The sequence below is a fragment of the Labrus mixtus genome, chromosome 1 (genome assembly GCF_963584025.1).
Source record: "Labrus mixtus chromosome 1, fLabMix1.1, whole genome shotgun sequence".
Classification (NCBI taxonomy): Eukaryota; Metazoa; Chordata; class Actinopteri; order Labriformes; family Labridae; genus Labrus; species Labrus mixtus.
In genome coordinates this window covers 2,931,935-2,947,257 of record NC_083612.1, presented here as the reverse complement: position 1 = coordinate 2,947,257, position 15,323 = coordinate 2,931,935, and the positions used below count along the sequence as shown (strand labels likewise).

At 42.9% G+C, this 15,323-nt stretch overlaps 1 protein-coding gene across 1 annotated transcript; it reads left to right on the top strand.

The window, feature by feature from the left end:
* The first annotated feature begins 11,047 nt into the window (after positions 1-11,047).
* LOC132978073 (cytochrome P450 1A1) lies at positions 11,048-14,734 on the top strand. Its single transcript, XM_061043472.1, has 7 exons — positions 11,048-11,208; positions 11,627-12,506; positions 12,622-12,748; positions 12,846-12,935; positions 13,079-13,202; positions 13,305-13,391; positions 13,594-14,734. Exons 2-7 carry the CDS (start codon positions 11,667-11,669, stop codon positions 13,889-13,891), a joined length of 1,566 nt encoding a protein of 521 aa, XP_060899455.1. The 5' UTR covers positions 11,048-11,208; positions 11,627-11,666; the 3' UTR covers positions 13,892-14,734.
* The last annotated feature ends 589 nt before the right edge of the window (positions 14,735-15,323 follow it).

Here is a 15,323-nt window from a genome sequence, read left to right as displayed (position 1 = left end):
GCAGACCTGAACTCATGCAAGATCTATTTCTGTCCCCTGAAATGCTGCTATCACCTGTTGCAGCACCCACGGCCCTGATTAACCACCACGCCTTGTTTGGCTGTTTCCTACCCAACACAGAAAACAGAGAGCAGAGAGCTGGATGTATGGCTGTGCTCTGGGTGATGATATCAAATGTTAGAAATATTTTAATTAATCTGTTTGTGATGATTTCTTCTCATGATGGAATGTGATGATATTTATTGCCGTTTGAGGTCGTTTCCTAATATTACAAATAAATAGTGAAGCTAGGATTTCCCAACCATAGGGTCCTGACCCCATATGAGGTCACATGGGATTCAAATGGGGTCTCCTCCATCCATCCATTATCTATACCGCTCTTCCTCTACAGGGTCGCACGGGGGCTGGATCCGATCCCAGCTGACACTGGGCGAGAGGCGGGGTTTACATACTGGTTTGTTCGCCCAATCAATCACAGGGCTGACATACAGAGACAGACAACCAGTCACACACTCACATTCACACCTAATTAACCTAACGAGCATGTCTTTGGACTGTGGGAGGAAGCCGGAGAGAACCCACGCATGCACGGGGAGAACGTGCAAACTCCACACAGAGAGGCTCATGTCAGACGGGGATTTGAACCAGGAACCTCCTCACTGTACCACCATGCAGCCCAAATGGGATCTCCTCTTACTGCTGATCAAAAAAAATATAAAAATAAAAATATAAATATAAAATATATATCAGGGAGAACATCTACAGCCAGATGTGTCCGCCTCCAAGTCACTCAACATCCTCTTAGAAGCGTCCAATCAGAGCAGCTCGTTAGGTTTCAGGTGTTTTTGTCATTAGTTCTGAGTGAAGGGAGCAGCAAACTAAAACGCCTTTTCCCCAGCTCAGTTCAATAATTTAAGAAGTAAAGAATATTTTCTCCTCAAGGATCAAAAAATGACCAAAGGTTCAACTTAAAGAGAAATACATCAAAAGTGATGCAATGTTTTTATTATAATTAAAACTGTTAAAAGCAAAATGTGCGACATGTTGCCCATAAATAAATCATAAAGTCTGTCCTGTGTAAATGTGTCTCTGAGTCATGACTGTCTACAATGAGGGAGAAGCTCGAGTCCCGCTGGCTGTGTTGTTGTCAGAGCCGTGTTTACATGGACGGGACGGCCGGCTCCTCCCCTTGTGTATAAAAGCTGTTTTAGACAAGAACTAGAGAGAAGAAGAAGAACATACTCACTGATTATTTGGATGTTAGTAAGAGTTTTTAGATCACGCTCATTCTGTGTCAGTTTACATGAAATGTGAAGCTACGAGCTAACTAAAGAGCGCTAACATTAGCATGCTAACACAACAATGTGAAGCTACGAGCTAACTAAAGAGCGCTAACATTAGCATGCTAACACAACAATGCAGGACACAGGTGATTGCAGCTCGAGACAAGGAGAACTTTGTCCGTCGCTTGCACTTCACTTGTTTGTGTGTACGGAGTGGAGATAGGTTGGAGGTGTTTCTCTGGAGGAGAGCGGAGGCTTCAGTATGGAGGAGGCGTGGCCAAACAGCAGTTTGTTTTGGTTTCATGCTGGAGCTCAAGGGCGACATCTACTGGATCAAAAAGTTGCACATTCGTCCTTTGAAGGCAAATTTGCATAACTACTTGTGGTATTTTAGTTAAAGAAGGGGTGTAGCTCATTCAGGCCATTCAGGAGCAGAGGCTCCAATCATCAACTTATCGTCTGCAGGTTTGACTCCCGGCCTCGGACCCTTTGATGCATGACGACCCCATCACTCTCACTTCCCTACATTTCTTTTCTCTCTTCAGCTTTTCTGTCAATAAAAACAAAAAGGGCCAAAAAGAAGCTTTAACAAAAAGAAGCAAATGTTTCAGAACTTTTTTGCTTTCACTAAGGAAGTTAGTTTGGTTTATTCACAGGTGTTAGACCCTCACCCTTGGAGTGAATACACTTAGAAAAGACTCTACTCTACATATATATAACGTGTTGAATTCAACAGATGTCAAAAAGACTTGTTCGCTGTAAGCTGCAACCACAGCTGAACAAAGCATAACTTTAACATTGAGCATGCAGTTGATTGTTGTATTTAGTACTTTGTCCATACAGCAGGGAGCCGATAAGATAATAATGCACACTGGAAAACTTAGAAAGCAGTTTAGTGGAGCGCCAGATGATGTGCCAAAACTTAACTGATGTGCATCTTTGAATTTGACACAATCAAACCATTTTACACTCGAGCGACCAACAGCGAATGGGACATGCTGTAAGTTTATATTAGGTCATAGGCGACGTTCATGTGAGGTGTCATGACCTGCAGTTCAAAATAATCCTATTAAGGTTTGTCCGATCGGCACACGCGAGGCCCAGAGCCCGCTCACTGATGTCCAGCTGGTCAAAGCCCCCTGCTCTTTTTGATAGGAGCGCGACTGTCTTTTTATATTAATGTTACACTAAGCTTCTGAATTCACTATTAAAGCACCACTGGTGTACACTTTTAAAGGGGCACTGCACTTATTTAACCCCTGAGACTCGGTTCACTCTCCATGAGGAGACGTGTGAGGGAGCTTTTCAAAGTTTGTACGGAAAAATAATCCGGATGATGACGCAAGAAAAACTCCACAGGGTTGAATTATGAGAGAGCTTGACCTACTAAACATGAAAAGCGGTGGATACGCCAGCCTCTGTTTCTTTCAGTTCTTCCTGGAACTTCTCATGAAATTAAAGGGACGCTTTAGGCCCCGTGTAAATCTAGCAGTTATTTCAACTGTTTTCAATGAGTAGAGAGCGTTCTCAGCTGCAAGCGGTCACCTGGAGAAAAAGCGCAGCGTCTAGCGTCTTTTCTTCAGAGTGCTCCTCCTTTTTTGTCCGAGCCCTCAAGTTGAAAATCTTTCAACTTTTCAGAAAGGCAAACACTTAATGCAAACATTCCCGAGAGCACAGCCAACGCTTCTCTGCTCAGGAAAAACGCTCGGTGCACACGAGGCCTAAGTCTTTTATCAATAAAATATGTCTTGTATTAATTGTCACCTACATGCTGGTAAATAGCTCAACAGTGTTTTATGTCCTGGAAATCTTAAGGTTATGTTTACAACTTGTGGTGGTGATTCATTTTTCTTCCAAGGAAATGCTCTCTCTCAAGCTTTTATGTCCTGCAACCATGACAAATACCAAGCCAAGGACGCTTTGCATGAAGCAAAATGAATGATAGTATAGATAAAGTAGTTGTAGTGCTGTTTGCAGGTTATCATTCAACATCTCGTTTCACTGTTATGCAGATGATACACCGTTATACTTCTCCATCAAACCATTTGAATGCAATAAGCTGGCCACAAAGCAGAGCGGCAGAGCTGATGTGAGAGACTATAGGTGTCACAAAATATCTTCAGAGGTGCCTGTCATCAGCACCGTGTGGTCTTCAAGGGGAAGGAGACAATGCAGAGAAAGTTCCTGAAGCTTATGTTTCCATGCAGCTGGACTTTTGTTTTCTCCAAGTGCCAGAGATTCAGCCAGACTCCTGACAAACAACAAACACTCATCTTACATCACCCGAGAATTGGCCACCATCGGCTTGTTACCCATTACCTACAAGGCTTTACATGAGCCAGAGAACATCTGTGAACTTTTTACTTCTTACTTTCCAAAACTGGGCCTCTTAGATCTACCGGTTTAGGCCTCCTGTGAGAGTCCCAGTTGAAGGCGATGGTGATCCAAGTGTTTGCTAATCTGTGGACGCACTCAACCGGCTGTGCTGACACTGTTTCTACTTTTAAATGCTCTCGAACGACACATCTTTAAACACAATTATTTTGATCTACCAACTGCTCTCAAATGTGGTCGTCATATGTTGCAATGACAGTAGGAAACCTCCCTAAGGGCCCCTATCTGACAGCATTCGTTGCTCTACTAGTGTTGCAGGCATTATTGCTGTGAAAACCACATTTTTGTGGTGTTGCTGTACCTGTACCTGTATCTGTACCTGTACGTCTCCATAGTCAACAGTGGCAAAAAAAATGAATTTGGGGCCCCTCCAACCAGCGTTCATCCCCATCATGTCTTCCAGTGTCCTGCCGCTTCCTACTCTTCTTCTGTTTTCATTCCCAGACAGATAATTCCTCTTCATTTTCCTTCAGTGAGTTTTCCTATTTCACAGGAATAATGCATGAGATGCTTAGCAGGGCAACGAGAGGGAGTGCTGTCAGATGGAGCCCCCCTTGAGGGAGGTTTCCTACTGTCATTGCAAAATTTGCACATTTTGAGCCATTGCTATGGTTTAACGATTTGTCTGCCCTCAGGGGGCCCCCTACTGGCCCGGGGGCCCCAAGCAGTTTCCTGCCCTGCATGTTGACAAGCAGTGCCTCTGATTGTCGAACGTATAGAGCAAACGTTACTCCGTTATATGTTGGGTGTTAACATCGCTGCAGAGACGTGACAAAAGGCAAAGGGGGGCTTCAGCAGCACCAGGAATAAGAATCAGCTGCACAGTTAGAGTTCAAAAGGCCTTGAATTTTCTCTCTGTGAGAAGCCTGTTTGACAGTTTCTCTGCTCATTGGGTCTTTTCTGGTTGTTTCTATTATCGGAACAGCTCAGTATTCTCAGTAGTAACAATTTGCTCAGATTCAAAGTATTTAATTAAATAAAGAAAATGATCATTCTTTTTACACAGTAAGCATGCAAAAATGCTGTTTTTACCTCAGAAATCGAAACCTGTTGTTTCCAGTGAGACACAGGAGGAGCGAGATGGAACTTTAGACGTGACAGGTCATTGAAGGGAAATTCCTATTTTTCTGCCTTCACTTCCTTGAAGCTCACAGCTCATCAGTACAGCGGTGCGTGATCAGGTGAAGGTTTCAGTGTCTCACTGGCAAACGATTCAACAGGGAAGCTGTTTTTCCCAAAAGCTTGAGATCTGGATCAGGGTTTTTTAGAACCTCAACCACCACACAGACGTGAAAAATTTGAAAAAAGTGTTTATTTTGTCAGGGAGAAGTCGTTGAAAGATCGGTGATTTCTCCAGCATAAAATCTCAAAAAGCAGCAACCATTGATACATTTTGGGCAACCGTTCAAAGTTTGGTATGTACACATGTCTAAAATATATGATATGATATCTGTTCATGTTTATTTATTCACTCAACTTCCAGTGAAAAAGTAAAAAAAACAACATCTTGACAGCACCAGTATGCAAAGACACTCAACACAGACACACACCGAGGTACACACCTGCTCTGAAGGTGTGTGCGTGACAGGCTTTGCGTGAGTAGATCTAACAACCTTCACAGTCATTACGTCTGCTTTTATGTCCAAGAATTCTGTGAGAGGTATATGGCTGTGGGCAAAACATTTTTTACAGCCTGTGTTCTTCCTTCACACACACACACACACACACACACCTCCAGGCCGGCATGACCTGCCTCTGCATCCACTGTGGTCAACTCCACTCACTAACAGTAGCTCTACACGTCCAGTAGTAATCTCATTAATCTTTTTAAGAAGTGAGCCGACTCTCCCCCACTGACTCACATCCAGGCTCTCACATCCTTCCTCCTGCAGCTCCCCTCGTTTTCTCCTGGCTTATTTTTGTTCTTGGAGTCTTGGAGGAGCAGCTGCTTGTCAGGTTTGATACCTATAGATACTGACCCATGTCTGCAGTGAGAGCTGCAAAATGTGTCTTTAAAGAGGGTGCAGCAGCAGCAGCAGCAGCAGTATCATTTCAGTCCAGCTGTGAGACATTTCAAGTTGTTCTTTCTCCGGCTGTGTGAGCTGCTCACCTGTTGCGATCTGACACAAACTCCTGCAGCCCCGAGCGCTCTCTCTCCTCAGGCGGTGCACCGGCCGCTGTCAGATGCTCACCTTTAATCAGGCTCAATTTCATCCCAAAGGGAGCAGGACTGAAGTGTGGATCACCTTCACTTTGTTCGCTGAATAATGCACACACACAAAAAGGTTCTTTGAGAATTTCCTTTAAGATTTTCAAAGTGATTGAGGTTTCATTGTTATTAAACCAGACAAGTGATTCTCCTTTTGTGGGAGTGAAATTTAAAACTCTGGTGAGTATCGCTGCTTAAAAGAGGCTTTCATCTTTACATATGACCCACAAGAGCTACAAGAAGTCCCCGTAATGAGTACAGTAAATCATCCATGTAATAATAGGCAGTAAGGCATATTGTTGCAGCTGTAATAGGATTATTTTTTCATTTCGTTCAGCAGTTTTTTCCTCCATAATGATCTTACAATATCATGTCATTTCTGTGGTGTATAGTATTTGTGTTGATTGTGTTTTTTGTAAAGAGCCTGGTTTCCACATTACAGTTCATGAAGGTGTTTTTATAATTTCCCATAAGACACTTCGAGGTTTTTTATCATAGGCATGACTTTTAAGAAATAGGCTAAATATATTTCTGTTCTCTTTTCTAAATAAATAAATCTTCTCAATGAGGCGTGCTTTTCCATGAAGCTTGAAATGACTCTCCCAGGCTCCACTGTGAGACCCGCTGCGTGACAGAGAAAGAGTGACTGGTTCACCTTGTGTCATAAGTTCCAGGTTTCACAACTTGTTTTGTCCGTTCTGTGGGTTCTCGCCTGTGTGGCACGGCCCCGCCGTGTTGCATGACTGCGATGAATGAAGCCTGAGTGGCAGATTGCATGACTCCAAAGCCCCAAGATCCTCGCATTTACAGGAGCTATAGCGCGCAAATATGTGCACCTTCGTGCCCAGCAGGGTGAAAAAAAAAACAGAGAGTCTCGCGTCCTGCGCTCTTTGTTCTGAGAGTTTAAGACCCTTGTGTCTTTTCCAGAGGCTGCTGCCTTCGCGTGACTTGACCAAGCAGATTTAGGATTGTCCAGAAGACCGGGACCCTCCCCTCTGGACTCCAGCTCCGCTTCTCACGCAACCTGCAAGCAGCACCAGAGGCGCAGCCCCGAGGCGCACGGCGAAAGTCCCCGGAGAGTCAACACACGGAGGCCGGGAGGATCAGGAACGGAGCCGAGCCGAGCCGAGCCGAGCCAAGTCGCGCGGGTTACGCAAAATCACAACCAACAACCAAAACAACCTGCAGACTTCTCCTACTTCTTATCCGCTCATGACGTCTTTTGGGTCGCTCTTAGAGATGGTTTTTAACAAAGTAAACGCTACACTTTTAGCCTTTTGAGTGAGTGAACAAAATAACCCTCACATTGTTTGAGCCTGAAAGTTTTTATAACAAAGACAAAAATAAACTCACAATTTGAAAGAAACTTTTTACAGATCTAGCTCTTAATCTTCCAAAAAGGCAAAGACCTATTGTCTGTCTGTTAGGGGGAGTAATCCGGGACACGAACAATTTGTAGAATTATTTCTAAGCCACAGCTCCCAACTTTATACATTTTTATAACGTTAACTCCTTTACTACAATATACAGAATGAGACAATAAAGACAAATCAAACACACAACAGAGAGCTTTTATCAACAGGCTAAATGGGACACCTTATATTCTGGTATGAAAAACACAGAGAAATATACAAAATGATACGTCATTATTACCTTGAAATGTAGTCAATTAACCAGAAAATATAAAAGTACAACAATGCAATTGAGAATTTAACAAAAACATTAAAAAATTAGATGTCAATCACAATCTGAAACAATTGGTCTGTTGTTACATTCATGATTTTAACATTTTAACATTAAATTAACATTTAAAAAGCACATAGGCCTTTATGATGTCTATATGTATTATAACTTAGCCTATAATTAGGCAATTCAAAGTAGAGATGGATCACCTGTCTGTCCTTCTGTTGTGGAGTTTTTTGTTTGTTTGATTGATTGATTGCGTGGTTAATATCTACAGTATCATATCTCTTCTTTTAAAGTCACTTAATATCTAAAATATGTGAGTCCAATTAATAATAATAATAATAATAATAATAATAATAATAATACATTTTATTTATAAGGCACTTTTCAGGAACTCAAAGACACTGTAACAAAGTAAGAACAAACTAAGGCAAACAAACATGCTTTCAACAATTAGGGCCCGACCAATATGGGATTTTTTGGGGCCGATAACGATAGATCTTTCTTAGATCTATGTTTGATATGTAGCGAAAAATAGATATAGAAATACACATGTATCGTGTTGATCCCTCAGAACTGCAAGTGTAATGAAACTCATATAAAAATGCTATTTGACTGGTGAATAAATCTGGTAATATCGCCGCATATTTGGGATAAAATTAGCCGATACCGATCGTCACTTCATATGCTAATATCGGCCGATATTATCAACTGGCCGATTTATTGGTCGGGCTCAATTTATACTCTGACAACATGGTCAGAGTAGACTTTATTGTTCATGTATCAGTAAACACATGATTCCCTTTTAGTGAGTGGTGGAGTGTGACTGTTTTCCAGTATCCAGGTAAACTATACTTGCTTAAGTGGGATTAATCGAGCTAAACAGGGGTGAAGGGAGTTTCCCACTTGACAACCTCGGTGATGACCCGGCTCTGGCTGCCCATCGGTCTGTATGGTTGAGTTGTGGGGGGCAAGAAGGGGCCATGTGGTAGGGTAGGTAGGTAGTATACTATACCTGGCTAGTTCAAATAGACGGAGCCTGGGTCTGTTGAAGGTGGCAATGCTGCCATAGGGTGGGGCATATAGGGAAGGGCAAATGGTAGGGCTTACGGGCATATAGGGTAGGGCATAGGGGTATGTGGTAGGGCCATAGGGTATAGGGTATAGGTGCATAATTGGTATGAGGGTTTTCTTCTCTGAGCGCTTATCCTTTCATTAGGGCACAAGTATCTTATGTTTTGGTTTTTTCAAAATACTTTAGTCCTTCATCGGAATCTCAAAAGCTGATTAAAACATTGAAATTCTGCATTGTATGTTCAAGTTAGGGAAATCCTAAAGTCACACTGAGGCCTTTGATGATATGGTTTCTCCAAAGTAAGGTCAATTAAACCAACCACCTCTGAAGACCTCAAGTTATGAAGACACACATAAAGCTGTCTGAACCTGAACCTTTGGATGCTTTACAAGTTTGGTAGTCGATGAAAATTGACTGGAAGATATCTCGAGGCACTTTAGAAAAAGGCTTTAGGTTCAGACCGTATTCTTTGAATTACAAAGACCCCAACATTAATCTACATGAGCACTAACATTTAGCAAAGCTACAGTGGAGAGGAAAGACTTCCTTTAAGAAGCGGAAACAGACTCACGATGAACAGACGTCTGCTGAAACTGTGTCAGGCAGAGAGAGAGAGAGAGATGGGGGAAGACAAAGTTAGAGACAAACAAAGCAAAAACAACAATGTCAGTAATCATGGTAAAAGTATGTGTGGCATTAGCAGTAACAGCTGAGTGTGATAATAGATCAAGGGTGGGCAACCGGCGGCCCGGGGGCCACATGCGGCCCCCATCAACCCTCAACGTGGCCCTCAGGTCAATTTTTACATATCAATTAATTGGAAACATGAAGAAACACATGACAAAATCTGCCATTAAATCATGAAGCTTTACAACATGATCTTTATCATACTTTTCACATGACTTTGACTAGTACGATGATTTTTGAAAAGACAAACTGAGGGCCAGTTAAATCCACTGCAAGTCAAAGATCTTATTGGCATAACACCTGTCGCACACGAGTTCTGCCGGACTGGGATTTTGTTAAAACATCCGGGTAGTTTTCAGTTTCAAAACAAGAATCATCTAAAAAAATATATATTTATTAAATTTCTTTAATTTCTTAAATCAATGCTGAGGTCCCACGCGGCGCAGAGCTTGGTTTGAATGCGTTTGTGGTTTTAAAAAAAAAGGGGGACAAAGTTGCACGGGTCTGAACTCATCTACCCTTGTTGCACTGCAGTCGTGCCGCACCATTGCCTCCCTCCCTCCCTCCCTCCCTCCCAGCATCCTCCTCTGAGGGGAGGTGAAGGTTTGATCACTGCGCTCTCACGCAACTGGTCAATCTTTAACTCCAGCGGGAGAGCCAACAGGTACACGCACCACACGCGTTTCTCTCACTGATAAGGACTTTTAGACTTTTGATGCAAACTCCAAGATTTGTTCAATTTGTATTAAAAAAAAAGGTAATCAGGAATAATTTGATTTTAGAGAGAAGACACGAAGATAATCATTCAGCAGAGATATATCCCATTGTGTGTGGAAAAGTGGCGTGACTTAATGTGACTCATATTGTGTTTTTTTTTAACTCATTTCACCACATCAGTCTGCTAACTGGTGATTTCCAAAATCAATCACAATCTCCCGCTAATAATGGATTCCTGCAAACATAAAAATCATCTCATCAACGAGTTAACCCAGCCATGAGAGAGGTGTTAACACTCCTCTACAATAAAAAACGATTCATCAATTAAGTTTCATTCAACTTTATTGAGTCACAGGTTAATTTGCAGGACATGCACATTGATGGCTTAGTGAATTAAAGTAAGATAATTCAGATTTTTAAGTCAGAAGACATGGGCACGGATGAGGTTATAGCGCGAATATTCCATATATGGAGCATATTTCTTTATTTTGAATATTACATAAGCGCTGTTTTTGCTAATTTGCTGCAAAAAAAAGATAATACAAATAAGTTTTTGTAGAACAGTAGGTGACATTCATTTAAATTGAACAGTGTTATTGCTGTTAGATTAGAAACTGTTTTATAGCTGTGCAGATTACTGTGCTCTCCTGTGACGGCTTTTTTGTGTGTGCCTTATCTGTCCATAAACTATCACACATAAAACGCATGCAGACAATAAAAAAAAACCGTCCTGCAGAGGTAACAACACTTCGTGTCAACATCTGTGAAAATGAGAATTCCTTCGCTTATGTGAAGTTTTTTTTCTCGCACGAACACCTCACACTCACGCATAGCCTACACACACAACCACACACACAACCTACACACACACACACACACACACCCCTTTTCTCTCTACTTAACTTCATTCATGACAAACACACCGAGAGACACAGAGGAGGAGGAGGGGGGGGGGGGTGTTACGTCATGAACAGCAGCCAATGAAGCTGTGCAGCGCACTATAAAGCAAGAGCCCATTCTCGGTTTTGGGACATGAAGAAAGTAGCCTAAGTTTCAGACGTAACTCAACTGAAACACAATTCAACTTTTCTAAAAAAAAAAGAAGAAAAGAACCTCCGGGACCAGAGACCTGTTCTTCTTTTTATCCTTCCACTAAGGTAAGATTATTATGATGACGGATGATTTCTAATTGAGCATATGTCAGTGTGACAAGAGCCAGAAGAGGAGAGATTATTTTGCAAGCATAGCTGTTAAAAAAAGTATTAGCTTTGTTTTTTTTGTTTTTGCAGCTGCAATTTATAGTATGCATAAACTTTTTACTTTTCAGAAGCTTCCTATGTCATTGCATGTTGGTCATAAACTTTACAAAAGCTGCGACTTTGCAAGCCTGCCTCTTGTACAAAGAGTTTTTTTATGCAGCTTTAGAACACATGGAGGCGAGTTTACAACAAAAGCTTGCCGTGGGACAGTCTTCTGTTACTTATAACTTTGAAGTGCATGTAGTCAACATGTTGCACAACACTCCTCTTCATCCCTGCCCTCACTTCTCTAATGCCCCTCCTATTTAATTTCCAGGTTGTGCAGAAGCCAGAGAAAAAAAAAAGGAGTTGTCATCATGGCGCTAATGATCCTGCCATTCATCGGAGCGGTGTCTGTGTCTGAGAGTTTGGTGGCCATGACGACGGTGTGTCTGGTCTACCTGATCCTCAAGTTTTTCAAAACCAAGATTCCCGAAGGGCTCCGTCGACTACCTGGGCCAAAACCTCTTCCCATCATCGGGAACGTGCTGGAAGTGGGCAGCAAGCCTTACCTGAGTCTCACCGCCATGAGCAAGCGCTACGGCAACGTCTTCCAGATCCAGATCGGCATGCGTCCCGTGGTCGTGCTGAGCGGCAGCGAAACGGTCCGGCAGGCCCTCATCAAGCAAGGGGACGACTTCGCCGGCCGGCCTGACCTGTACAGCTTCCGTTTCATCAACGACGGCAAGAGTCTGGCCTTCAGCACCGACCAGGCTGGAGTCTGGCGCGCTCGCAGGAAGCTGGCCTACAGCGCCCTGCGCTCCTTCGCCACCCTGGAGGGCACCACCCCGGAGTACTCCTGCATGCTGGAGGAGCACGTCTGCAAAGAGGGAGAGTACCTGGTCAAGCAGCTCAACACGGTCATGAGGGCCGACGGGAGCTTCGACCCCTTCCGGCACATCGTCGTCTCGGTCGCCAACGTGATCTGCGGGATGTGCTTCGGCCGGCGCTACGACCACGACGACCAGGAGCTGGTCAGCCTGGTGAACCTCAGCGACGAGTTCGGCCAGGTTGTGGGCAGCGGGAACCCCGCGGACTTCATCCCGCTTCTTCAATTCCTGCCGAGCAAAGTGATGAAGAGATTCCAGGACATCAACGCCCGCTTCACCGCATTCGTGCAGAAGATCGTCACCGAGCACTACACCACCTTCAACAAGGTACGCAACCCTGAACCACATCATGACCACTTACTCTGTCCGTTCTTCCTCAATGTTTCCATATTTAAGTCACTGTGAGGAAATGTTTTGCTCAGATTGTCCAATCACCTTGCAGGACAACATCCGCGACATCACAGACACGCTCATCGATCACTGCGAGGACAGGAAGCTGGACGAGAACTCCAACGTCCAAATGTCCGACGAGAAGATCGTAGGAATTGTCAACGACCTCTTCGGAGCTGGTAGGTCGACCTTATCTTTTACGATCAGAAGTGACATTTCCCCTGAATTAGAAAAAAACCAAGACGTGTTCTGACAGCGGCTTTGTTTCTCTTCTAGGTTTTGACACCATCTCGACCGCTCTGTCGTGGTCAGTGATGTACTTGGTTGCGTACCCGGAGATACAGGAGAGGCTCTACCAAGAAATGAGTAAGTACAGAAACCTAAAATACCTTCTTGGATATTATCTCACAGGACGGCAACAGACTGATAAACAGATTTGATTACATTGCATAACGAACCTTTTGCTGCTCTAAAAAGTTAATAAATGATTTATTTGTTTCAATTTTCAGAGGATGAAGTCGGCCTGGATCGCACTCCTCTCCTCTCTGACAAACCCAAGTTACCGTTTTTGGAGGCCTTCATCCTGGAGATCTTCCGCCATTCTTCATTCCTCCCGTTCACTATCCCTCACTGGTGAGACTCACCCTCTTTAGGACGAGAGAAATGACCACATTAAAGATGCGATTATCGATTTGGTTGTGAGTGTGGACTAACACTTTCTTCTTCTCTCTGCAGCACGTCAAAAGACACATCTCTGAACGGCTACTTCATTCCAAAAGACACATGTGTCTTCATCAATCAGTGGCAGATCAACCACGACCCGTAAGTTCCTGTTGTTTCTTGTTATCTTTACGTCTTGTTTGTACTCAAATACCACAGCTGCATAGTACAACAGTTGTCCTCATTTATTGCTTACCTGGCTGAGTGACAATAGCTAATTAAACATGAAACGTCCTGCTTGTTGACATAGTTGTTTGCGTTCCTTGTCTTATCTCTTCATTTGCTACTTTTTTTTTTTCTTCAGTGAGCTGTGGAAAGATCCGTCCACCTTCAAGCCGGAGCGCTTCCTGAGCCCCGACGGCACAGAGCTCAACAAGCTGGAGGGGGAGAAGATAATGGCTTTCGGCATGGGGAAGCGGCGCTGCATCGGCGAGGTCATTGCGAGACACGAGGTCTTCCTCTTCCTGGCCATCATCGTCCAGAAGCTTCAGTTCTCCGCGATGCCCGGAGAGCCTCTGGACATGACCCCAGAGTACGGCCTCACAATGAAGCACAAGCGCTGCCACCTGAGGGCCACAATGCGATCAAGGGACGAGCACTGAAGCTATATTTTTTAATGTACTTTGTATGACTCTTGTTGTTGTAAAGGTTGACTCTAACACTTTATGGGTGACAGTCAGGTTAAGAGTCGGTGAAATAAGCATCTTTCCCTGAATGTCAGGCACTGGATGCCACGTTTAAGCTCCAGAGCTTAATGGCATTAAAAGCAAACAAGTTAATTTTTGCTTGCAGCTGCTGCAGATTGTCAGAGATGTCCTGGTTTGTATGATGAACACATCTCTTGTCATGTTTTTGCTTCTCACTGAGATAGTCCTGCACATGATTGGTGACTCTAAATGAAGTTTAAGAAGAAGGAGTTGTAAAATACTCAGTGACTATAAGTTGCCTTATTCAACTTTGGGACAAACTGTGTGTTTTTTAAAGCATGGGCATTCATATTTAGACCTCCGGGCCCTACTTTTTTTTTTTTTTCCTGTGACACAACACTCTGGAAAGAACAAATATTACATTTTGATACCATTTACATGTATAAGCTAATTGATTGTATTCAATTCTGATGTGGATGTAAGACACTGAAGCTATATTTGTATCCCAAAATGTGATTTTCTATGTATATCAAGTTCTTTGTATTTTTTAAGTCAATTTTTTGGTTGCCTGGTGTTTGTATATATTTGAGGTGAAATAGTTTTGCTGCGCATCTATATGAAATTTTCATGTCACCAAAAGACGCCTAGAGATATTTTAAATACATTTTTGAAGGCTATGAAAAGTTGTATTATTATCTCTAATGTGTCAATGATTGTCTCGATGTTAGGGCTTGCAATCTGTGGCTTTTTAAGCAGCCACACGAATAAAAATTAACTAAATAAAAAGTCCATTGTTGAGATCTTGCTCCTTATTTGCTCCTATCTTAAAGAAATCTAAATCACCCACATGGGGCGGCTGTAGAGTCTCTCAAGAGAAAGGTTGCGTGTTCGATCCCCAGCTCCTGCAGCAGCATGTCTGATGTGTCCTTGGGCAAGACACTTAACCCCAAATGACTCCCCTTGCTTCGTCGGCGGTGTATGAATGCGCATGAATGGGATAAGTGACCTTCGATGGTTTAACTACAGCAGCCTCTACCATCAGTGTGTGAATGTGTAGGTGTGACCTGCAAAAGCGCTTTGAGTAGTCGTAAGATTAGAAAAGCGCTATATAAGCTCAAGTCCATTTACCATTTATACAGCAACACAGCAATGGCCAACACATAAACATCAATAAAGCCAACAATTATATTTAAATATAAAAGAGAAATCATGTTAGAATAAGTAGGAACATATTTGTATGGAGCACAAGAAGTCTCAAAAAGTAAAAAGTTTTAAAATGTTGATTTTATTCTGTGTGCACTAGATAATGTTTTTAACTTTATGGGACTTCAGGGGCTTCCTACATCTGCAGATAGCTTACTTTAAGCGTGTCACAACCACAACAAAC